General features: G+C 44.1%; 1 protein-coding gene across 1 annotated transcript in view; it reads left to right on the forward strand.

Moving 5' to 3' along the window:
- The window catches only part of Ak9 (adenylate kinase 9), a 128,348-nt gene extending 103,918 nt beyond the window's left edge, over positions 1 to 24,430 (forward strand). Inside the window, exons 32-40 of the mRNA XM_029542577.1 lie at positions 5,403 to 5,604; positions 7,540 to 7,686; positions 7,942 to 8,162; positions 15,405 to 15,601; positions 17,843 to 18,012; positions 18,963 to 19,061; positions 21,676 to 21,778; positions 23,317 to 23,431; positions 23,958 to 24,430. Coding sequence (XP_029398437.1) covers positions 5,403 to 5,604; positions 7,540 to 7,686; positions 7,942 to 8,162; positions 15,405 to 15,601; positions 17,843 to 18,012; positions 18,963 to 19,061; positions 21,676 to 21,778; positions 23,317 to 23,431; positions 23,958 to 24,160 — 1,457 coding nt within the window. The 3' untranslated portion in view covers positions 24,161 to 24,430. The remainder of the gene's footprint in view (positions 1 to 5,402; positions 5,605 to 7,539; positions 7,687 to 7,941; positions 8,163 to 15,404; positions 15,602 to 17,842; positions 18,013 to 18,962; positions 19,062 to 21,675; positions 21,779 to 23,316; positions 23,432 to 23,957) is intronic.
- Positions 24,431 to 25,441: the final 1,011 nt, after the last annotated feature.

Below are 25,441 nucleotides of genomic sequence, written 5' to 3' on the forward strand. Positions count from 1 at the left end.
CTGGCCTCGAACTCAGAAATCCGCCTGCCTCTGCCTCCCGAGTGCTGGGATCAAAGGCGTGCACCACCACGCCTGGCTAGGCAGCACACTGTTAATACTTGTTTTATTCTAATCAGCCAACCTGTGATTTTTTTTAATTAGAAAATTAAGTCCCTTTATGTGCACCACTTATCTATTGAAAGGCATGTGCTACTCCTGCCCTGATTTTGTTTTCATTCTAGTTATTCGGAATAATCTGTGTCCATTTCTGCTTTATTACTGCTAGAAGTGGGACACTTTGCTGGATTGACGGTGTTTGATTTGTTCCTAATTCTCATTTGACAATGTGTTCATCTCACCCAGTGAATTTCTATTCAGCATCATGAACTCATTTAGTTTATGCTAGTCTTAAAAGGTCTTTATTTCTCTTTCTATTGTGAATGATAACTTGGTTCGCTATAATAACCTATTTTCCTTCATGAACTGAACCTCTTTCCTGAAGCCTTTGGAGTTTCTTCTGAGAAATATGTATGTGTGGTGTGATACTTCTTTCATGCATACATATTTTAATATTCCTTCTTTGTTCTGTACTTCTGGCATTTAATTATAAAGTTTAATTATAGTCTCTGTTCTTATTGTGTCTAGTTAGGATTCTAAATGTCTCCTGTAAATGGCTATCTGTACCTTCCCCAAGACTTGGGAAATTTTCTGTCATTGTTTCACCAATAGGTTTTTTTGTTCCTCTGCCTGTGTTTCTCCTTTGTGTGAACTGATCACACTCCTCTTAAAATGATCTTTTGATAGTATCCTATAGATCTCAAGTATCTTGTTTAGTCTGTCTTATTTTTCTTTATTGCTCTCTGAATATAAGTTGTCAAGTTTTGTCTTCAAACCCTCGTGTTTTTCCACTTAATCTAAGCTGTTGATGATGCATTCAAATGTTTCTTTTAAATTTGATTTATTGAGATATCTATTTTCAGGATTTCTGTTGGTTCTTTCCAAGCGTCTCCCATTTTCTCTATTTAAACATTTTACAGATTCTTTGTGAATTTCACATCATTCACTCCAGTTCCACACATCTCCCCATCCCTTGATATATGCCCTCCCCCCACGCAACCTCCCCACCCCAGAAAAGAAAAGAAAAACAAAACAAAATCTCTCCATGGAAGCTGTGGTATTGTTGGAGTCTGTCAAAAGACCCTCACTCACAAAGACCACAGAAACCACCATCGCTGCAAATCACAAGAGTTTTTTGTTTTGTTTTGTTTTGTTTTTAATTGATCCAACACATTGGGGAACCCCCTCTCAGCAGGCAGGCCAGAGAAGAGACCAAGTACAGAGAACACAGTTTTTATACTTTGTAAAGCGCAGATTTAGGCAACAGGGATAGCTGGCTTATTTTCATTGGTGTAGCAAATAACCCTTTCAGGCATTGGTTGGTTTTCATAATGACTACCTTTGGCCTAGTGACTCACTCTGCCTACCCTTATGGTTTGTCTTTCAGCAAAGCAGCAGTACATTTTTAACTTATAGGTCAGCTATTAACGCCATAGTTATTAACATCACAGGAAATCCTAGCAAGGTCAGGGCGGTTTGTGGATTTTCTCAGAATTCAGTGTGGGGTGGGATAGGGGAATTTCTCTGGGAACTGCTAATCTTGTTATGGTTATTTTTCTGAAAACAATTCACTTTGTTTTGGCAGCTGTAGACTTAAGCATTTTGACCACTATGTTTCTGAAAGTCCCTTCAGAGGGGAAGGGGCTAGGTGGTCTTGAACTTATTTTGGATTCTACAGTAAGTCATGGTGTATCATCCCACTGTGATGGTTTGTATATGTAGACTCATATGTTTAAACAAACCCAGGAGGACCAGGGAGTGGAATGTGATGGTTTGTATATGCTCTTCCCAGGGAAAAGCACTATTAGAAGGTGTGGTCTTGTTAGAGTAGGTGTGTCACTGTGGATGTGGGCTTTAAGACCCTCATCCTAGCTGCCTGGAAGTTAGTATTCTGCTAGCAGCCTTCAGATGAAGATGCAGAACTCTCAGCTCCTCCTGCATCATGCCTACCTGGGTGCTGCCATGTTCCTGCCTTGATGATGATGTATTGAACCGCTTAACCTGTAAGCCAGCCCCAATTACATGTTGTCCTTACAAGAGTTGCCTTGGAGCTGGGTGTGGTGGTGCACACACCTTTAATCCCAACACTCGGGAGGCAGGGGCAGGCAGATTTCTGAGTTCGAGGCCAGCCTGGTCTACAGAGTGAGTTCCAGGACAGCCAGGGCTATACAGAGAAACCCTGTCTCAAAAAAACCTAAAAAAAAAAAAAAAAAAAAGAATTGCCTTGGTCATGATGTCTGTTCACAGCAGTAAAACCTAACTAAGACAGAAGTTGGTACCAGGATCTAGGGTATTACTGTGATAGGCCTGGCCGTGCTTTTGTTTGGAAGAATGTGGATTTGGGGACTTTGGATTTGGAAAGCCATGGAATATTTTAAGTGGGGCTTAATGAGCCATCCTAGTAGGAAAATGGAAGACTTTGTTGCTGAGAGTGGTTTGATCTGTGCAGATCTGGCTCAAGAGGTTTCAGCGGAGAAGAACTTCATTCAGTGTGTGGCCTAGAGACTGTTTTTGTAGTATTTTGATGAAGAATGTGGCTGCTTTTTGCCCTTGTCTGAAGAGTCTGCCTAAGGCTAAAGTGAAGAGACTCAGATTAATTGCATTGACAAAGGAAGTCTCGGAAACCTTTCCCATCATAGACTTTGTCCTCTGGTTAAGGCTCATGAAAAGTGTTTTGAATAAGCATAGCAAGCTTAGAAAGGAAAAATATAAAATATTTGGTTTGAATATTAAAGGGACACCAGAAAGTAAAATGGAGCCGAAGCCTGTGTTCAAGGATATTATATTAAATTGAATTAAGGGGGTGGTGACCTTGGGATAAGATCCCACCCAGCTAAATTTAGGTCCAGGAATGGTGCTACACACTTCTAGGTGAAGAAAAGCTTAAATCCAGGCATGGTGGTACACACTGATAATCCCAGGAGACAGAACATGCACATCTATGAGTTCAAGGTCAATCTACAGAGCAAGTTCCAGGACAGCCAAGCTTAGGCAGTGAGGGAGTTGGAAAACAGAAAGCTGGTGATAGAATAAGTGTGGGGGGGAGAGGGCTGTTGGGGGGGGAAAGGATGTTCAAACCCCAGCAAGCAGTAAAACCCTAAGACGACCATTTTTCCAAACAGTTTTACATGCAAATATTTATTGCAGTGAGTCATTGGTCTGGTTCAAAGCCTCTGACCCCCGCTGCCTGTTGTTTCCTGTGTCATGGAGGTCACGCAGCTTTGGATCATAGCAGCACCATGGCCTCAGGTGGCAGCGCAGGCTGCCCCCATCAGGCTGCTCCTCTCCACCCACTTCACAGCACACAGGCTCTTCTGCTTCTCTTTCTCCCCATCTCTCCACCGCATTCTTGCTCATCATAATGGTGTCTCTGGCAGCCTTCCCTGGGCCTTTCCTCTCTCCCTCTTTATTGCATTTCTTTTCCATATCTTTCATTGTCTTCCTTAATCCAGCTACTTATTTGTATCCTTTTTTAACGTATTAATTTTTTAAAAAAAACATTCTTCTACATTGCTTGTCCAGGGATCAATGGCTTGCAGACATAGGACTTGAGGTTAAGCTCCAGAACCAATATAAAAAATCGGATATGATGGTACACATTTTGTGATCCCAGCTCTAGAGAGGCTGAGACAGACAGTTCTCTTCGGCCAGGCAGCCTGCCTGCCCACTTGGAAAGATCTAGACCAGTAAAACATCCTGTCTTAGAAGGCACACACACACACATACATACACATGCACATACACACACACATGCACACACACATGCACATACATACACATGCACATATACACATACACACATGCACATACACACANACACACACATGCACATACACACACACATGCACATATACACATACACACATGCACATACACACATACACACACATGCACATACACACACATGCACATATACACATACACACATATATACATACATACACTCACATGCACACACATACACACACACATGCACACACACATAGATACACACACAGACACATAGACACACACACACACACACTAACAAATAAACGTAATTTAAAATTTTTGTTTGTTTTTCTAATTTTCAAATTTCTTAACATGACAAAGGAGTCAGATTCTAAATGTCAAGATAACTGCATTTCCCAAGCACAACAGAATGCTCCCATTTGAAAGAAGATTCCATCTCCAGAGATGAAATCATAGATAACAAGCGGACTTCTCGCCTCTATGTTGAAATCCAATGTGATTTTTAACAATATGCCTAAGTTTGAAAGCTCATTTAGCTTTTGGATTTGGGCAGATCTGGTTCCAGAGTTTGTAGGAAAAGCAATGTTCAGGCTCTGGGATTTTATCTGACCTTTGACCTTTGGGATTTTATCTGACCTTTGACCTTTGGGATTTTTATCTGACCTTTGACCTTTAGGATTTTATCTGACCTTTGGGATTTTATCTGACCTTTGACCTTTGGGATTTTATCTGACCTTTGGGATTTTATCTGACCTTTGGGATTTTACCTGACCTTTGGGAACAGTCCAGAGAACCCCCTCTTCTTAGTCAATGGCCTCTGTTGATCTATCATAGCAGGCTTTGGTTCTTCACAACTGTAAAGTTAGAATTCAATTTTCATGCTGCTCAAATAAATTCACAGGCAAAGGATCTGTCCTCTCAGCTGTAGACCACAAGTGCTCGGTGGCTCAGCAGGGAAGCACACTGGTCGCTTTACTGGAGGACATGAGTTTGATTCCCAGCACCAACACAACAGCTCACGGTTGTCCATAACTGCAATTCCAGGGAATCTGGCCTCCACGGGTACTGCACATATGTGGTACACAAGATAGACACATGGGTAAAATGAAAACAAAATGTAGAGTATGTCATTTAAAATATTTCCCTGAGGCTGACTGAGACCCAGGACGGGTCTAGGATTTGCCATCCTCGTGGCAGCCTGGAATCCACAGATGGACTGGGGAATAGCTTATCCAATCAAGTAGCATTGTTTCATTGTTATCTTCCACAACATTCCAAATACCACGTCCACATAGGATTACTGCAATCCTTCCCCCAAAACTTGCTACCTCACATAGAAGGAACACATTTCTTAAGCATTGGCTTGATTATTTTAAAAAGAAGAAAGAAGAAACCCAGTTGGTTCCTTAACCAGATCCTAGAGTCACAAACCTGAAGTACTGCTGACAGCCTTGACAGTTCTCTGAAGGTAGTGAAGATAAGCTTGTCATCGGTGCCATAGGCCTGAATCTGAAAACAAGGTTCGCTGATGAACCTGTGGAGTGAAATAGGCTTCGTGCTTTGTGTCTTTCCAGTTGCCAAAAAGCTTGCAAGTGACTACGGCTTAAGACGCTTGTCGGTGGGAGATGCATTGCGTGGAATGTTAAGCAATCACCCAGATTCAGAGCTGTCACTGATGTTAAACTGGCACCTTCACAAGGGGATGACAGTGCCTGATGAACTGGCCATTCAAGCTTTAGATATCTCTCTGATGGAAAGTGTGTGCAACACTATAGGGTAAGTGGGGGGACTGGGAGGGAGGGGGGAACTGTCAAGATACTTGGGGTTATTTCAAAAGGTTTGGAGTGCCTGCGAAGGGGAGGAGCAAGGTCTACTCAGACTGAGCACGTACGTGGAAACATAATCTTGTTATCTTTTCCTGTCAAGATCCGTGACTTGAATCCATGACTGATTAGCCTGCAGCCCTCATTACTCTCTGTAGCAACTCCTGCACAGCCCACAGACAAGGCCACCAGCTCCCCTAGCCCAGTAGTTCTTAGTGTTCCATCAGACGATGGAGGAGGACCCCTCCTTTGTTCTCAGACGGCGTGGTCCCAGGGACACGGTTCCTCATCAGCTCAGGTCCCTGTACAGGGAGCAGTGCCCCTCCTACATGCCACCTTTGCACAGGAACGTTCATCCTCAGTTCCCCCTCCTCTTCTGGCCCTTTTGCTTGTCTGTTACAGCCATTGGTCACACCCCAGTGAACCTGGGTGCTCTCTGGTCCTGAGTCCTGGTTCTAGACTCCCCTGGCTCAGTCAAGACACTGTATAGTTAGGACCTTCTCACTCTTTGCTGGTTGGGTTTGAGTCAAGTCACTGAACTGTCTCTCATTTCAGGGGCCAGTGAGCATGGGTGACAACCCTTGGGAGAGGAAGTGAGGTGTCCTCGCTGAGTCACGTTCCTCTGGTGCTCAGCTTTTCCCTAGGAGGGCAACTTTTTTTTGTTGGACCCAAGTTTATTTCATCTTTTTTTTTTTTTAAAGATTTATTTATTTATTATATGTAAGTACACTGTAGCTGTCTTCAGACACTAAGAGGGCGTCAGATCTTGTTACGGATGGTTATGAGCCACCATGTGGTTGCTGGGATTTGAACTCCGGACCTTCAGAAGAGCAGTCGGGTGCTCTTACCCACTGAGCCATCTCACCAGCCCAGTTTATTTCATCTTAATGCCAACATGAAGACTGCTTGTCCACCCTAGGTTTATGTCCCCAGTCCTGAGAGCCACTCAAGTGACCCTTCCCAGTGGATAAAAGTAACCACTCTCTATATAAAAGAAACGTCATTCTCTTGCAGGCTCTTCTACAGTGGGGTAGCTGTTGTTATCTCTGCCGAGAGACCTCGCTAAAGCCTGCACTTTGCGGGACAGTGCTGGCAAGTGCGCCCTGTCATTCAAGACTTACAAACCTTTACTGGTGGCCAGCAGTCACATGGCCAGCTTGCTGCCTTGTCTATAAGGCCACTCCAAGAATTTCTGGGGGAAAAAAAACCTCTGTTTTGTCTGTTTTCAGTTTGATAGGCAACCTTGCTATCTCAGACTACTGTATTGTGATTTTCACACCTTGTGCTTACTCACGTGTATGGTGTGCCTCTCAGACTCCCCATTCTCCTACAACGAAGCTATCTCTTCCCAGAATCCTCATGACTATTTACTAAGCATCTAGTACATGGCATACCCTGTTCCCCTTGTTCCCCGTGCCTGCTCCCTAACCTTTAAAACAACTCTAAGGGAAGTAGAATTTTCTCCTAGTTTACTAAAAACCAAGGCATAGAGCAGGTTTCAAATCTAGGTCTGCCTACATTCATTCTGTTGTTTGTGCTTATATTACTAACACCAAGGACACACAGCTTACAAGGTATAACGGGTTTGACTCTCTGATGCTTCCAAAACTTAGTTGTGTGGCACTGTGCATACAAATGCGCATCTCTTCCATCCACTTCCAAAGCTGTGCCCACGTGTATACTGCCCACCTGGACGTCTAGGGAAGACTAAGGATTAAGATGTAAAGATAAAGAAGAAAAAGCACAAACAACAACAACAAAACAAAAAAATCAGCGTCATAAGGGAAAGCCAAGGAGCGCTCAAAGACAGAGATTTTTTTTTTTCTGATGGACATAAGAGAATCATGAGAGAAAAGGACTGTGGGATTTTTGCTTTTCTGTTTGTTAGTGTGGTTATCGATGGCTACCCTGTCACCCCACACCAGATGGATCTCTTAGAGGCAAGGTCAATCATTCCCATGGTCATCTTTGAGTTGGAGGTGCCATCCAAGGAGATTTTCAAAAGACTGCTCTTAGAGAAGAAGATTGAGCAAAGGTAGCATTCACAAGGGAGCGATGTGGGAACGGGGTGAAGCTGACTGTCTGTACAGGGGATGTTGGAGCTGTGGGAACGGGGTGAACCTGACTGTCTGTCTGTACAGGGGATGTTGGAGCTGTGGGAATGGGATGAACCTGACTGTCTGTACAGGGGATGTTGGAGCTGTGGGAACTGGGTGAAGCTGACTGACTGTCCCTACAGGGGATGTTTTACACCTTCAACAGCTTTCACTCCTTCCTGTTTTCTTCTTAGTATGTCTTATCCACTGCACAACAGCTCACAGATCATAGCTTATAAGAATGCAAAGTACCGTAAAAACATCAACGAGATAAGGCAATTTTATCAAAAGCAGCATCAAAATTGGCATGTGATTGACGGCTTTCACAGTAAATGGTGGGTATGGAATGAAGTCCTCAAAGACATCCAACAGATGAATAAGTACATACAGACATACATGAAAAAAATAAAGGAAGGTAAGAAAACGTGTGTGTGTGTGTGTGTGTGTGTGTGTGTGTGTGTGTTCAGGTTCAAGCATGCGCATATGAGTATAAAGACCAGAGGACATCCTCACAGAGCAACCTCTGATGTTTTTCCTTTTCTTTCTTACTTTTTTATTTTTTTGAGACAAAGTCAAAAGTTCCAGACTGAGCTGGGCGTGGTGGCGCACGCCTTTGAACCCAGCACTTGGGAGGCAGAGGCAGGAGAATTTCTGAGTTCGAGGCCAGTCTGGTCTACAAAGTGAGCTCTAGGACAGCCAGGGCTATACAGAGAAACCCTTGCTCGAAAAAAACAAACAAACAAAAAAATGATGTAGGCACCATTAAATTCTACATCTAAGACATAGGATCAACCACAGTATCCATTAGTGGATGCATGGATAAAGGAAATTTAGTCTATACACAATTAATTTTATTCAGTCTTAAATAAGAATGAAATACCATCATTTGGGGAGTAACACTGGAGGATCTAGAGGGCACTGTGGTGAGTTAATAATCCAGCTATAGAAAATAAGCATGAACATTCTTGACCGTTACCCATTGTGCACAAGTACAGACTCATCACACTGTCCCACAGAGGCGTGCTCTGGAGGTTGGGTGTGGAGATGCTCATCTAGCACATACAAGGTCTTGGGTTAGGGCCACTGGCACTAGCCAGGAAAAGTGCCACAATGGTGTGTCCATGGAAACAAAGAACTGAAATGCAAAACTAAAGAAATAAGCTCCAGTAGCAGCTGCCACTGGTTACAACACATAGACGCACCAACACACCCTGCTCTGCTTGGCCTGTGCAGCGAAGAGCTCAGGCCAGTTAGCAGACTTACAATGGAAATTTGTTGCAAGATAGTTGTGGAGATGAGGAAGCTCAAGATCCAAGTGTCACTGGGTTTAGTATCTGGATTTGTCCCCTTTCAGCTGTGTCCCTGACACAGAAGGGACAAGCGAGCTGGGCTCCCTTAAGCCTTCTCATAATAAAGGGCACTACTCCATTCAGACACACGGTGACTGTGTGACCCGATCATGTCAGAAGTGCCCTGAGGCCTCCTAAACTGTTGCATTACTTAAATGTAGGTTTAGTTTCTAGATATAAATTTTGGGGACTTACCAACATTCAGTTAGTACTGTATATTTAAAATACTAACTGTGTTGGTCATTTGAAGAATCCTCCTGCCCGGTGTGGTGGCGCACGCCTTTAATCCCAGCACTTGGGAGGCAGAGGCAGGCGGATTTCTGAGTTCGAGGCCAGCCTGGTCTACAAAGTGAGTTCCANCAGCCTGGTCTACAAAGTGAGTTCCAGGACAGCCAGGGCTACACGGAGAAACCCTGTCTTGAAAAACCAAAAAAAAAAAAAAAAAAAAAAAAAAAAAAGAAGAAGAAGAATCCTCCTTCTGCTGTCTGTGGTGGCTGTATTGACAGTGCATGTGTACCCCTCTGCATGCATCCTTGCCAGCATTTACAATTGCTTTCTCTATTTTACTATAGGTATCCTGGGATGAGATAGTGCCTCCCTATGGTTTTGATTTGCATCTCTCTGATAACTAGTGGGGCTGAGACATCTTTGTATATTTGTTGGCCATGTCTTTTGAGAAAATACTGTTTATGTCTGTATCCATTGCTTTTCTCATCACTGTGACCAAGTATTTGATAAGAATGAACTTAAGCGATGAAGAATTTCCCTGGTTTCCAGTTTGAGGGGATACTGTCCCTCATGGCAGAGAAGTCCTGGTGATTGTGGGAGCTGTGTAAAACTGCAGTCGTTGCTGGAAACTAAGTAGAAAGGGGATGGGAAGTGAAAATGAGCCTGTGTTTATCAACTATAAGGCCTACAGCTCCAGCAACCCACCTTCTCCAGCTGGGTCTCACCTCCCAAAGGTTCTATAATGGTCCCCAAACAGCATCAACAGGTAGGGAGCAAGTGCTTGCACACAGGAGTCTGTGGGGATATTTCAGACTCAAATCATGATGTCATTGGTCAGTTGGTTATTTTTTTTTTTTCATGCTGTTGAATTGCCCACGTATTCCTTATATATACGCTGGTGTTAACACCATTGTCAAAGGCTCTCCCTGCACTGTAGGGCCTCTCTTCTTGCCAGCTTAGTGTCTTTTGCTGTGCAGAAGCATCTTTGTCTTGATCAATGAATCACTTTATCAAATTTGCATTTCTTACCTATACTTTTACAATCTGACTAAAAAAAAAAAAAAGCTACCTAGACTTGTCAAAATTTTTGTTCTTGTGTTTCTCTGTCTTTCCCTCCCTCCCTCCTTCTCTCCCTCCCTCCCTTCCTTCATCATCCATATATCCATCCATCCATTCATCCATATGTCCATCCATCCATATGTCCATCTATCCATCCATCCATCCATCCATATGTCCATCCATCCATCCATCCATCCATCCATCCATCCATATGTCCATCCATCCGTCCATCCATCTATCCATCCGTCCATCTGTCCATTGTCCGTCCATCTGTCTGTCCATCCATCCACCCATCCATATGTCTATCCATCCATCCATCCATCCATCTGCCTCCTTTCCTTTTCTCGCATGCTCTTTCTCTCCCTCCCTCCCTCTCCCCTTCTCCCTGCTTTCTCTCATTCTCCCTGACACCCTTCCTCTCCTCCCCCCTCCCCACTGCTTTTTGTGTCATGGTCTAGCTCTATGCTCACAGAAATACTATTGGCTCAGCCTACCAACTGTCAGGATCATAAGCATAAAACTTCCTGTAGTTTTAGATCCTCAACACATTTTAAGTTTTTTTAGTATTTTGGTTTAGTTGTTGTTTCATAGGGATATTATTGTTGCTTGTTTGTTTTTTTGATTGATGTTATTGTTTTGTAGATTGAATAGAGGGCTCTTCACATGTTAAGCTAGAATAGATAGTATTGAGCTATATGCTGTGCTATTTGTTTCTTTTTGCTATGGTACCTACCTGAGAAGAACAGTATGAGGAGGAATCTTCAGTTGGCACACTCTGAAAGGTCTGAATCCATCCTGCCTGTTGCGACTATTTCTTAGCTGTGGTGGTTGTTTTGTGGCTGTGGTGGTTGTTTCTTGGCTGTGGTAGTTGTTTCTTGGCTGTGGTAAGGCGCCGCATCGCTGTGGGGAAGATGTGGAAGAGGAAGAATGGGACCAGTGGATGAAATACAACTTTCAAAGTCATGCCCCAGTGACCTACTTCTTCATTCGAATTGTCACTACCCCAAGATGATGTTAACACCTGGAGACTAAGTCTTCCTTATACATGAGGAATATTTTGTATTCAAATAATAGCATTCCATCTGTGACTCCCAAAGGCTCTTAGCTGTCTCATAATGCAAAATGCATTTAATCTATCTCCCAGAGCCTCCATTGTCCAAAAGTCCAAATTCTGAGTCTTCTCTGAACTGAAAGGCAAATCTTTCTCATACAACCAAAAAGAAACTTACATGTGCTATAATATAACACTGGGTAAATTCCCATTCTAAACAGGAGGATGGGATAGGAGCCCAACAAGACATTATTGAACCAAATGATACAGTCCCAGCTCCACGTCCAACATCTGAGACTTGTAGTGTTTACATTTAAATGAAACCAGGGTTGAGCAGCCCCAGCCCACCCCCAAAGCTAGTTGTGTGTGGTCCTCACGGCCTCTCTCTTAGGCTGGCTCCATTCACTCCCTTCAGCTTTCCTCAGCAGACCTTCCATGTTCTTGGCATTCATGCTTATATCTTATATCTGTACTGTGTCTTAGACCCCACCAACACAGCTTTGTGCAACACCATTTCAAGAGCCACCTGGAGAGATGCTGTCACACACTGATTGCTCTACCAGCCCTCTTTTAAAATCTCTGTGGAAGCATCTATGACCCTAGAACTCTCTCATTAGTCACACCTGAAATGGCTGATATCACCTAGATCATTATTTATGCATTCTCTGGCTTTTTAAGACAGAGATTTGCTGTGTCTCTCAGACTGGCCTCAAACCCTGGCTTCCTGGATGCCAGGGTTACTGGTTATATCACTACACCCAGCAGGCAGCCTCATTGGCTAAGAGAACCAGCCTTTAGGAAGGCAAGAGAAAGTGAGAAAGCCAGCAAGACAGAAGTCCTGGTCTTTTGGAATTGGTTTAATTTCCTAGGGATACTATGAAAAAGTGCCCAAAGTGAGTGGATTAAATGACAATGATGTATTGTGTCACAATTCAAGAGGCAAGAAGTTCAAAATACAAGTGCTGGCAGTGTCACACTGTCTCTGAGGACTTTGTGGAAGGACCTGCTACATGCCTTTCTCTTTGTTTGCAGCATAGCCAGCAATCATTGGCTAATGAAGTCACATAACAACCCTGTCTCTGTCACTGAATGGCATTCTTTTGTCTGTCATAAGTCATATTCCTTAGTCTCTTTGTCCATCTGGCTTTGTTCTCAAGGTTACATTCAAAAGTGCTATGAATACTTCAGGGTCTTTTTTAAGAAGACACAGTCAAGCCTAGCAAAGAATCCTGGGGTATAGATCACGTTCAGGTATTTGTTTTTTTCCAGACAGGATCCCATTACATAGTCCTGGCTGTTCTTTAACACAGAGAGACCCACCTGCTTCTGCCTCCAGATCTCAGGGATTAAAGGCCTGTGCTTTGGGTCTATTCCTTTTCATTAGAAACAAATACTCACATACAGAGGGAACATTGTTTATAAGGTATAAAAAACATGGGGCATAGATCCACAACAGTACCAGAGATGGGGCAGCCAGCATGTGTCCTTCAGTGATGCTCATGGTACAATGACACAGTGAACCAAGCTGACTTAGGTTCAATCAATGACAGTCAATAGTGACATAATCAGATATATGTTAAAATTAATGAATAATTAGGAAAATCAGGCAGCAAGAGCTTTATATAGAAAGTATCAACATCACTTTGTCTTCAGGCAAGTAACACTACTCCTGAAACCTCTGAACTTTGAAAACCACAAAGATGTTAGTAAACTCTAACCAGTTACCACTCTGAACTCTTCAGAGTAGACCAACCACGACCTGATGGAATGGTCAAAGTTCATGGCTGATAACCATTTTTGTGACGCTCAGAAGTGGAGTCAAGGCGTCTACTAAGCTCTGTTGATTCAGTTGAGTCACAGATTTTTCCACTTGGAGTCTCTTGTATTCCAGCAGTGTACAGCCTCAGGACCATTCTGGGACTGCTGCTGAGGCCTCACTGACCATTGATTGCTTTTAGAAGGTCAGTGGGAGATGACAGTCAATAAGACAGTGTTTGCCAATGCCCGCCCTGTTGAAGACGGACTATGATTGAGGGCCTGCCAGTGTCTTCATTGCTGGGAAGAGACACCATGACCAAGACAACTCTTACAAAGGCAAACATTTAACTAGGGCTGGATTACAGTTTCAGAGGTTCAGTCCATTATCATCATAGTGCAAAGCATGGCAGCGTGCAGGCAGACATGGTGCTGGAGCAGCTAAGAGTTCTACATCTTGATCCAAAGAAAGCCAGGAGGAGACTCTGTCTTCTACAGGCAGTGTGTGTGTGTGTGTGTGGGGGGGGGTCTCATCTGCACTGGGTGGAGCCTGAGTATAAGGAGACCTCAAAGCCCGCCAACACAGTGACACACTTCTTCCAACAAGGCCACACCTCCTAATAGTGCCACTTCCCATGGGCCAAGCACATTCAAACCACCAGAGCAAATTAATATTAGAATTGTGTAGACAATACTTGTTCGAACATCAATGTGTATGCATGTGCATAACGTGTGTGTTCCTGTGTGTGAGCACATTTGTGCATGTGTTGCATGTGCATATATCCATTCATACATTCATGTGTGAATGTATATATAACTGTTGTATACATAAAAATAACATGCATACATAACTATTATTTGTTACACGTATATAATTGATGATACCTTAAAACTAAAACAAAATAGCAAAGATAAATTATTTAAGTAAACCACCTATATGCATAAGTTAATAGTCATATATTTACAGTTTCTATATTTGTGTAGTAGAATACTATGCATACATTCAAAGGAACTGAGTAGCTGGGCACAGAGGAGCACCCCTGTAATTCCAGCACCCAGAAAGCTGAAGCATGACTACACCACAGAGCAAGGCTGCCTGGGAAACAGCAGAGCTCATCTCCTTGAGCAGAAAAAAAATTAACATATCTAAGGAATTGTGTCAACAAAGAAAGATGCCAAATACAACAATGAACTGATAAGTCAGGTTGCAAAATAATGCTTACATGTAACGGTTACATGTAACAGCATGAGTACAGTGCCTTAGGGTTTTCATTGCCATGAACAGACACCATGACCAAGGCAACTCTTTTTTTTTTTTTTTTTTTAAGATTTATTTATTTATTATATGTAAGTACACTGTAGCTATCTTCAGACACTCCAGAAGAGGGCGCCAGATCTCATTACAGATGGTCATGAGCCACCATGTGGTTGCTGGGATTTGAACTCAGGACCTTTGGAAGAGCAGTCAATGCTCTTAACCTCTGAGCCATCTCCCAGCCCCTGACCAAGGCAACTCTTAAAAAGGACAATGTTTAATTGGGGCTATCTTACAGTTCAGAGGTTCAGTCTATTATCATCAAGGCAGGAACATAGCAGCTTCCAGGTAGGCATGGCACTAGAGGAGCTGAGAGTTCTGTATCTTGATCCAACTGCAGCTAGGAGAAAAACTGACTCTTGCAAACTGAGCTGAGCTTCAAAGCCCACCCCAATAAGACCACACCTCCTAACAGAACCACTATCTGGGCCAAGCATAATCAAACCACTACATACACTATATGCAAAAGACACACACACACACACACACACATATATATATATATATATATATATATATATATGCAAACGTATAGAGAAAAAAAGACTAAAAGGGGTATAAGCTCAACAGAGAGTGCCTCTCACAGTGAGAAGTAGGCTAGAGGCTGCAGGCATGAAGAATAACTTTTGTTTGTTTGTTTGCCAGTTTGTTTTAAAACAGGTTCTCACTATGTAGCCCAGGTTGGCTTAAAACTTGAAGCAATCCTTCTGCCTCAGCCTCTAGAACATGGAACTGTAGACTGCCACCACCACAGGCATTTATAGTAACATTATTTTTTTACTCTATCATTTAGAATTTTAATGCATAGTGTTAATATAGTGGTGTCTAACTGAAATCATTTAAATGTTTAATTGTATTTCCTGTGAAAATATATAGTAATATTTACTATGTTAATGACAGGGAAAGCTGCATGCATTGACAAATTATGTATCACGCCTGAGGAACTGATTGCGCGCCTGGGAGAGTTTAAGCAGTTCTGCCCTGTCAGCCTAGCAGAATCGAATGAACTAATTGATTGCTCTGTAACTAGCAGTTTGGAATTTGCAGCAGAGTTCAGGGGACACTACTATAAAATGAGTTCCCAGGAAAAGCTAAATGTAAGTAAGTCTGTTTCTCGTGTAAAGATTCATTAAGGGAAGAAAATGACCTGTCTTAAGCTTCATCAAGTGAGAAAAACTTGGGAATGCTCAGAGAATCGGAGCCTGTGACTCAGGGATCAGTGTGAAACTCAAAGGGTAGCCCTGAGACTACCCGACCTCCCCAGACATATTTAGAAGGCTTTGGTCAGTGGTGTGGTGGATCATGGGTAACCTATCAGGCAGAGAAAACAAACGGTTGAGTGTCACCCCTGGAGGAGCTACGAAGCACCACAAAGACCACCACAGAGGATAACCCAGGGGCTTCAGCTTCAAGGGCTGAGGGAGTAAAGTGAAAGTCAGTAAGAATGAAGCAAGAGCTTGACTGTTGTCTTCCATATTTAAAACGAAGAAAGAAAAAACAAGCAAACAAAACACTAGAATTCCCCATGATCCCAGCACCTGTGGGGATTGGTTCTAAAACACGCCCTCCAAGAGTGCCAAATTCTGTGGATGCACACTTGTGTATAGAGGAGGGTAGCATTTGCATGTAACTTGATTGCACACACCTCCCACATTCCTTAAGCCACTTTTAGGTGCCTTATAATACCTAATACAGTGTGAAAGCCATGTAAGAAGTGGTCACACTGTACTGTTCATAGGTTGGAAGTAGGGCATGCCATACATGTTTAGTAAAGGAACAGCCTTTTTCCTGAATGTATCCAGTAAGAATCCACGGATATAGAGAACAGGTTACTTGTACACATAGATTTAGAAGTCTGAGCAAGTACTGATCCCAATATTTTAATGTCTGTGACTTGATAATATATAATGGACCAATCTGAATACTTTATTTTCCTCCAAAGAATGAGAATTTCAGTTTCTTTACTGGGGGGGGGGGGTTGCTGGGAGTGTGGAAATAAAGGGGTGGGAAAGACCCAAGTCCCGCCAGAGCTCCAGGGCTCTGGTGGGTGGATGCAGGATACTACCACTGGAGAATGCCACAGTGACCTGCGTCAGGCCATGTTAGGCCGCTGGACCCTGCTCTGGGGTGTGGGGAAGGTACAGTCTCGGTTCTGACTCTCGGGTACCACAGACAGCTATGTACCATGGAAGAGTTGGCTCTGGGATCTCTGGGCCTCACGGAGGCCAGAGACAACAGGTTCTCAGTCTCAGACATCCCAGACATTGCTGTATGTCTCAGGAGAGCTGAGAACAGAAGTGGAGGCCCCCAGGGCAGCTCTGTCAGCCCTGGGGCCAAAGGGAGATGGGGCAAGGGGAGAAGGGCAGGCTGGCAGCTGGACCGGCCTTCCCTCGGGAGATTAGACGTGGCTCTTTAGGGGAAGGCCTATTCCATTGTTCTAAGCCGGTGGGTGTCAATGAACAGAGATGGTCCAAGGTTTTAGAGCTTTATTGTAGACAAGCAGAGAGAGAAGAGTAAAGAGGCAGGGGGCAGCCTCGGCTGCCACGTGGAGAGAGGGGAGGAGGGAAGGGGAGCAAGGGGGCAAGAGAGAAAGCAAGAGAGACAAGAGAGAGAGGAGGGACCAAGCAGCCCCTTTTATAGTGGGCTGGGCGCCCTTGCTGTTGCAGGGTAACTGTGGGGAGGAGCATACCTGGCTATTGCCAGGTAACTGTGGGGGTGGAGTCTGGACAGCCTATATGACTGATGGCCACCGAATGATGGAGTTGAGGGCTTGTGGTGTCAGGCATTTGTGTCTGGGGCATAGCTCACTGTTCCGTCCCTTGTAGAATTTTCTGCGGGGTCTCTGGAGGAAGCCTCTCCCGACTAGAAAACAGACTGCCTTTCCCGGTCCGGGTGGAGGGGTAATGCTTAGTGCTCCCTGCGTGTAGCATAATAACAGAACTTTCAAAGCAGAAGTCACGGCCAACACTCTGTGCCTTTGCCCTTTGCAGAGCAACTACAGATACTGGAGACGGGCTGGCAGGTGGCTAAAGACACCACCACCCCCCCCCCCCCACCACCCCCACCCCCCGTCCTTGTTGTAGGATAGGAACTAAAAGTAGTATGTTTTTGAATAAGAAAAGACCTTTAATTGCTTGGAGTTGTTGTCCTGAGGAACTTCTTATGGAAGAAGAAGTTACAAAAACTTCTCTCAGATGGTTTGAAAGGCTACTGGGACAAGAGTGGAGCTGGATGGCCTCCAGTGATGGCCCCGTGGGTGTGTCGTTGCTGTGATGGCCCCGTGGGTGTGTCGTTGCTGTTTTAAAGGCGTTTTGCTACTCTGCCTCTTTTCCTAATAGAAATTTCTGAAGGACCCGGAACTGTATGTGCCTCCCTTGGCACCTCATCCACTCCCACCAGATGACTTGCTTCCCAAAAGGCTTACCCTGTCAGAGCTGAAGAGTCGCTTTCCTAAGTGTGCTGAGCTCCAGGGCTACTGCCCAGTGACTTACCAGGATGGAAAACAAAGGTGGGTTCTCACACTTGTTGGACAGACCTACATCCCTGCTCAGAACCAGTGGACAACTGTTGTAAGGATTTATGTTTATTCTCATTTGTGTGTGCGTGCATGCATGTGTGCATGCGTGTGTGTGTGTGTGTGTGTGTGTGTGTGTGTGTGTGTGTGTGTGTGTGTAAGTCAAAGGTTAAGCTGGATGTGGTCCCTCAGCCAGCAAGCCCCAGAGATCCACTTATCTCCATCTTGAACTGCACCTTTTAACTTTTCCAATTCACAATCGAAACCAGCTCTTCAATGCAAGCTAAACATCTGCAGAGCATTTTGGTTTAGGAAAGTCACTTTTTAAAAATAAATAGTTTTTTTGGTTTTTTGTTGTTGTTGTTGTTGTTTGGTTTTTTTGAGACAGGGTTTCTCTGTATAGCCCTGGCTGTCCTGGAACTCACTTTGTAGACCAGGCTGGCCTCGAACTCAGAAATCCTCCTGCCTCTGCCTCCTGAGTGCTGGGATTAAAGGCGTGCGCCACCACACCCGGCTAAATAATAGTTCTGATTTTCAAATATAGTTTCCAATTATTATTTTATACTCAAAGGGAGCACTTCCCTTTGAGAACTTTCTTAGTTTACATCATCCAGGAAGAGAACTAATGTGCCATGTGCACGCAGGTGCCCAAAGAGGCCAGAAGAGAGCATCTGATCCCCTGGAACAGGCAGTTGTGAGCCACCCACCATGGGTACTGGGAACACCTGTCCCCTGCAAGATCAGCCCATGCTCTTAACCTCTGAGCCATCTCTCCAGACCAGAAAGACTTACCACGCTCATTACTCAGGGAAACATCCCTTTCTTCCTTGAACTGCACACATAGAAAAATGAAACATTTTTGACAGGCAGTACACTTTAGTCATGCAGTACTATGTATTAATTATACAATACAGATTAACTTCACAGTGGTTTCTGATTTCTAGATATGAAGCCCTAGTGCCTGGTAACATTCGGTATGCTCTGGAGTATCGTAATTGCATATATATCTGTGAGAGTGAAGAAAAGCTCCAGAAATTTTTGAGGTGAGATTGTTCACTAAATTATATGTTTATTATCTTCCATGTCCCATATACTGCGCTTAGAACTGTTGGGTGGGAGGAGAGGGGAGAGAAGGGAAGGAAAGTCATACACACGCGCACACACACACACAAAAAAAAAAAACCACACACATATAAATACACATACACACATTCACACACACACACATATACACATACACATATACACACATTCACACACACACACCCACACACACACACACACATACACACAGTTGAATAAGTACTGGAGCTCTAGGATGTAGGATACATTTTGAGGACCTGATAATAGAATATTCTGGGGCCTTGTCTTAGGGTTTTGCTGCTGTGAAGAGACACCATGACCAAGGCAACTCTTATAAGGACAACATTTAATTGGGGCTGGCTTACAGGTTCAGAGATTCAGTTCATTATCATCAAGGTGGGAGCATGGCAGCATCCAGGCAGGCACAGTGCAGGAGGAGCTGAGGGTTCTACATCTTCATCTGAAGGCTGCTAGGAGAAGACTGACTTCAAGAAAGCTAGGACTAGGGTCTTAAGGCTCACACCCACAATGACACACCTACTCCAACAAAACCACACCTACTCCAACAAAACCACACCTCCAAATAGTGCCACTCCCTGGACTAAGCATATACAAACTATCACAGGCCCTAAGAGTGAGGAAGGGCCTAGTACTCTGGCACGACTGGAGTGTCTGAGTGAGGCCTGGGAATGGACTAGAATACAAGATAGAGGGCCAGATTCCAAGGAGATGGGCCTGCAATCAGCCCATCCCTGGGGACTTAGGAACTGAAAGGAAATTACCATATCTGGAAGTGATAGAGTGGCGGGGCTGAAGGGTCAGGGTAGAGTGCAGAAGGCCAGGCAAAAGCACCAAACAGCGTTTAGACTCGAGCCCAAGAGTTGTAAAAGTCGACAGCCTGCTTCTAAGCTAGGTCAGGGTTAGAGCCCATTTTGCTTAGAAATGACATCTCCATGGGGTGTTGAGAATGGGCTGGAGGCAGAGATGATGTTTAGAGGGTAATAGAGTAATTATAAATGGGATATGAGCTCACACCCCAAGAACCTCCCCTCTGCCACCAGTCACCGCTCCTACCACCAGCACACATGGTCGGAAGACAACCACAGAGGTGAAGGAGAGTAGATCTGGAAGGCAGAGACCTGAGGGAGGGGAGGGAACCTTCTGGGAAGCCTTGGAGAGTGAAGCCAGATTAGGGCTGACACTCGCTTGAGACTGAGCTTATAGCTCGATTCAGGGGATGGGGCAGGGCGTCTTGGCAAGTACTGCTGAGTGGAACTGAGGGAGCCTGGAGGAGCACAGAGGCTCCCAGACCTACCCAGAGGAGACAGCAGCAGCAGCCAGGGGAAGGCTTGCTAAGGAAAGGTAGTCAGACCAGAAACAACAGAATCAGTGCGCACTGCTCCCAACCTCACATCCAGCTTTTCCCCAGAAGCCGAAACCAAATCCCTTTAAACTTTGTGATTTTAAACATTCACATCTGGTTTCAAAAGAAAAAGAAAATACTGTGTAAAAAGAGTCTGAGCCTGAGATTGTCATTTCTAGAGGGGCTCAAGGTTGAAGAAACTTAATTGAAAAAAGAAAAAGAAAAAGAGAGAGAGAGAGAGAGAGAGAGAGAGAGAGAGAGAGAGAGAGAGAGAGATGTTAGTTGCTGGAAGAGATGACAATTGGAGGTGAGAAGGTGAATTTGCTATCAATGTTGGTTTTCTTTGTTGTATTCTTGTTTGGTAGGTTTTGGTTTTGGTTTGCGATGGGATTCGATGTTTGGTTGGTTGGTTGGGGTTGGTTTGCTGAGGAGACCTGGTCTCATTCCTTAGCTCAGGATAGCCTGGAATATGCTCTGTAGCACAGGTTGGCCTGGTTTTGCCTACTGAGATCTGAGTTTACAGGTCTACACATTCAGCTATTGTTCTTTTCTTTTAATGTGGGGATTCTGGGAATGTTGAAATGCAGTTGCATGAGGAGGATCTAATAAAGACGGATGTGCCAAGACTTGAGAGGTGGGAAGAGAGAAACACAGTTACAGTAGGGAACACACAGGAGAGTAAAACTCGGATTCAGAGGCTGGGTGGAGACTGTGCGGACTGCTCTTAGACCGGAGGGACCAACTGGGAAGGGGACCCTGAGTCTGGCTCTGCTCTGGTCAGCAGATGCTGGAGGAAGCTCCAGTCTGGTGACCTCTACCCTGAGCGCAGGTGTCTTTGGGATAAGGGTGCTGCTTAGATAATTCAAATTTTGCGGAAAAGTTTTTATATAGTTGCTGTGAAAGTTACAACATCTGAAATAGGTGATCAAGGTTGGGGCCCCAGACCTAAACATGGTGGCTCACTCCCAGGACTCAGGATAGAAGCAGAAGAATTAGGCGTTCAAAGTTGCTCTAAGCTATAAAGTGGGCTACCATGAGACCTTGTGTGAAATCAAAAAGCAAAAGAAACTTGTAGAAGCCCTAGTCCTCCCTCTTGTATAAATTTCTCCAGTAGATAAAGCAAGCAGTGAGCTTTGTCTCATACTGATGTCTGTGTGCATGCACAGGGTGAGTGTGTGAGAGCATGGGTCTGACGAGCTTTGTATTCTTAGGTCACCAACGCAATACTGGAACCAGAAGCTTCCACGCAAGCTTCCCCCACTAAAGGAATCCATCCACCTCACCAGTCTGCCTTTGCCTGGGTATCTGGAACAGGTTCTGTTGTATGGCATTCTATGATACATGTTATAAGAACTCAGGGGTGTCTTCTCACAGTTACTTCCACATTTGATATAGTGAGGCTCCAGGCAAAGTTTCCTGGTTTTAAGATTTATTTTATTTTATTTATATGAATACACTGTCACTGTCTTCAGACACACCAGAAGAGGGCGACAGATCTCATTACAGATGGTTGTGAGCTGCCATGTGGTTTCTGGGAATTGAACTTAGGACCTCTGGAAGAGCAATCAGTGCTCTTAACTGCTGAGCCAGCTCTCCAGCCCAGTTTTCTGATTTTAAGTTGTAAACCACTCTTCATTTATGGGTGGCTGTTAACGTAATGGCACCATAAAGGAGAATGGGTCCTCTTAAAACTATTTACATGTAAATTGGATGTATAATTTAGTTTCTTTTATTTTTTCATTTTTTAATTTTAGTGTTGTTGGATTTTGTTTGTTTGGGTTTTTGGGTTTTTTTGTTTGTTTATTTATTTTAATGATTTGAAATGTTGTATTGGCCCTCCAAATGTTAAATTACTCTGCAAAAGAGTTAAGTCACAGGACCATGATAGGTGAGATACAAAACTCACTTACTATTTATCCCAAATCCACATTAAACTGTTGGTTCAAATCACATTCATCCAGATATAATTATTTTTAAAGGTAGTAAAAATCTGTCACTAGTCAAATAGTATTTCAAAGTTATTTAATTTTTAAATTATTATTTGCACATGTGTGTGTGTATGGCTCCGTGTACATGTGTACACACTAGGTGTGCACAAGAAGGGGACATGTGTGTGGAGGTCAGATGACAACTTTGCAGAATTGGTTCTCCCCTCTAATTTTATGTGGGTTTACCCACTGGACCATCTCACTAGCCTTCTGAAGTTATTATTATTTTTTTATTTCTGCAAAATTAATGTCAAAGACTCAGTTTTACAGCTTTGTCACTTCTTAAGCACTTTATTTTTGTCAATTTCCCTAGAAAGTTAGTCTTCAATGACACAGACCTAAGCTACATGGCAAGAATGCCTCAAAAATATCTGAAAGAAAACCAGGAAGGAGAGATGGAGACAAAGCTAGCAGCCATGGGTTCACTATGAACATGCCAAGGAAGATCACGCAGGGGGAGTGTTCTCCAAGGCCCGGCTTTATTAGAAGGCCTCTTGCCTTCACAGCTCTAGGAACTTGGTCACAGTGACACTGTGGTCTCTGGAATTCCTTGTCATGTGGCCAAGAACACAGAGTTGGAGACAGGCCACCAGTACCACCCACACAAGCAGACATGAGCCAAGGCAACCCCATCTTTCTTTGTTAACTTCAAGGCATGTGGCCCCCACCAGCCCGCATTATGTCCAGTTATATTTAATTTCCTCATCAAATGTAGTGTGTTTCTTTCCTGTCGACTAAATGGTTGTCTAATCATCCCCATCTCAGGAAGGCTATTTGATAAAAAGAAAAAGGCTTTTATCTATCTGCATTAAGAACAAACTTGAACTCAAATTCACACTGATTTAAATTGTCTCTTACCTGCAGGGGACAGCAACTTCCCTGATCAAGGCAATGAATGCGGCAGGGAACCTGAAACCCAAGCTCCCCTTCCTAAGTGTGAGGAGGTCCGTGCTCCTTTACATAGCATTTCATCTCAAAGGTACGCCTTTCTGAAATGATGCCCCATTTGAAAAGCTTAGCACTTGTTGTACCGTACGTGGTAGACAGGGTTGTTAAATGAGGTTGACTATCTGCTTGCATGGGAGGGGGCAAATGAAATACAAGGTAAATATCTATAGGAAAATATCAAAACTGAAATCCCGAGTTTTTAAATCAAGGACGATGCACTGGACCCAGTGGTGCAGGCCTGTAAAAGCAGGAGGTTGAGGAGGGTTACTAAGATCAAAGCCTGTCCAGGCTATGGAGTCAGCTCTAGTGCAGTCCAGTAACTTAGTAAGGCCCTGTCTCAAAAACAAAACTTAGGGTCAGCACTCAAAAATCCATGCCATGGAGAAAAGCAAGTCCAGAAAATGATGATCTAAGTTAGACAGCCCTCTAGCCTCTGCGGGTGGGACCATCCCCCCCTTAGCTGGGTGTGCTCTAGTTACACATGAAGTTCTCCTCTGTGGAACGGCTTACTAACCACCTATCAGAAAACATTCACAACTCTGTGACATTTTCTACAGCATTTAATCCCAAGGGTTCTGATTATTCAAGAAAAAAATATAAGAAGAAGATGGAGCAGTTTGTGGAAAGATGTGAACTCATAACGTACCTCAGTTCCAAGATGACCCGGAAGTACAAGGAGCCTCAGTTCAGAGCCATCGACTTCGATCATAAGCTACAGACTTTTTTGTCCTTGAAAAACATAGACCCAGTTACTGGGTAGCTTGCTTAGGTTACAGAGACCCAAATCCCAGAAGTCTCCAAAGGACAGAGGGAATTGAAGAAGCAGAATTAATACCCTGCATTTTCTGAAGGACACTTCCCTCCTGCCTGATGCTGTGTAGTTCCTGGGCCTCAGATGGACTCAAAGGCCTAACCAGGAAGGGTCACCCTCTGAGCATTCACGCAGCTTTCAACTTTATTCCTTTTTTTCCCCTAAATTTGATGCTCCCACAAAATAGGCATTCCATTTGAGATATTAAAATGTGTACTAATTTTCTTTTGGTTTTTTTTTTCTCTTTTACGGGGAGGCCAGGCTAAGACAGGGTCTCTCTACACAGTCCAGGCCATCCTGGAACTCACTAGGTAGACCAGGCTGGCCTCAAACTCACAGAACTCCACCTACCTCTGCCTCCCCTGTGTGAGATTAAATGTGTGTGCCACTCCTAGCCCTGCAGAGACTTGTGTGCCAGAGTGGGCACACCTCCTCCCTCTCAGAGGAGAAGAGGGGGAGGGGCTGTAGGAAGGGACCAGGATGGGGGTATCAATAAGGATGTAAAGTTAATTTTATTTTTTTAAATTTTTATTTATTTATTTATTTTGGCTTTTTTTTTTCCCCCCCGAGACAGGGTTTCTCTGTGTAGCCCTGGCTGTCCTGGAACTCACTCTGTAGACCAGGCTGGTCTCAAACTCAGAAATCTGCCTGCCTCTGCCTCTGCCTCTGCCTCCCAAGTGCTGGGATTAAAAGCGTGTGCCACCACTGTCTGGCCCTAAAGTCAATTTTAAAAAGGAAAAAAAGGTGTGTGCTACTATGCCTGGCCTTGTCTTCCTTCCTTCTTCCTTCCTTTCACATTTTCAGTAGAAAACTCGTCTCTATTAAAGAAAATTACTCAGTTTTATATTTTAAGCGGATAAATCAGGCAGCAAACCAGGCCAAGGTGTTCCACGTGGGAGGGGTTTATTATGCGGGAATGGGGGGGGCAGGTAGAAGGGTAGAGAAGAGCAGAGAGAGGGGGGGAGAGAAGAAGGGGAAGAGAAGAGAGCAAAATGAGAGCGAGGAGAAGATGGCTTCCTAGTTTATACAGAAAATGACGTCACACCAGTGAGGGCGGGAACTGAGCCAAGTGGATTGTGGGATAGAAGGTCATTGTCCTGGCAACACAGGTCAAGGGTCACATGGTTAGGCCGAGGCTTGGAGTATCCTGGTGCTAACATTCCTCCCTTCTTGTTATTATAAAAGAAGGGGAGAAAAAGAGAGGGGAAACCAATGGTGAAGAGGGAATAG

The sequence above is a fragment of the Mus pahari genome, chromosome 9 (assembly GCF_900095145.1).
Source record: "Mus pahari chromosome 9, PAHARI_EIJ_v1.1, whole genome shotgun sequence".
Lineage (NCBI taxonomy): Eukaryota > Metazoa > Chordata > Mammalia > Rodentia > Muridae > Mus > Mus pahari.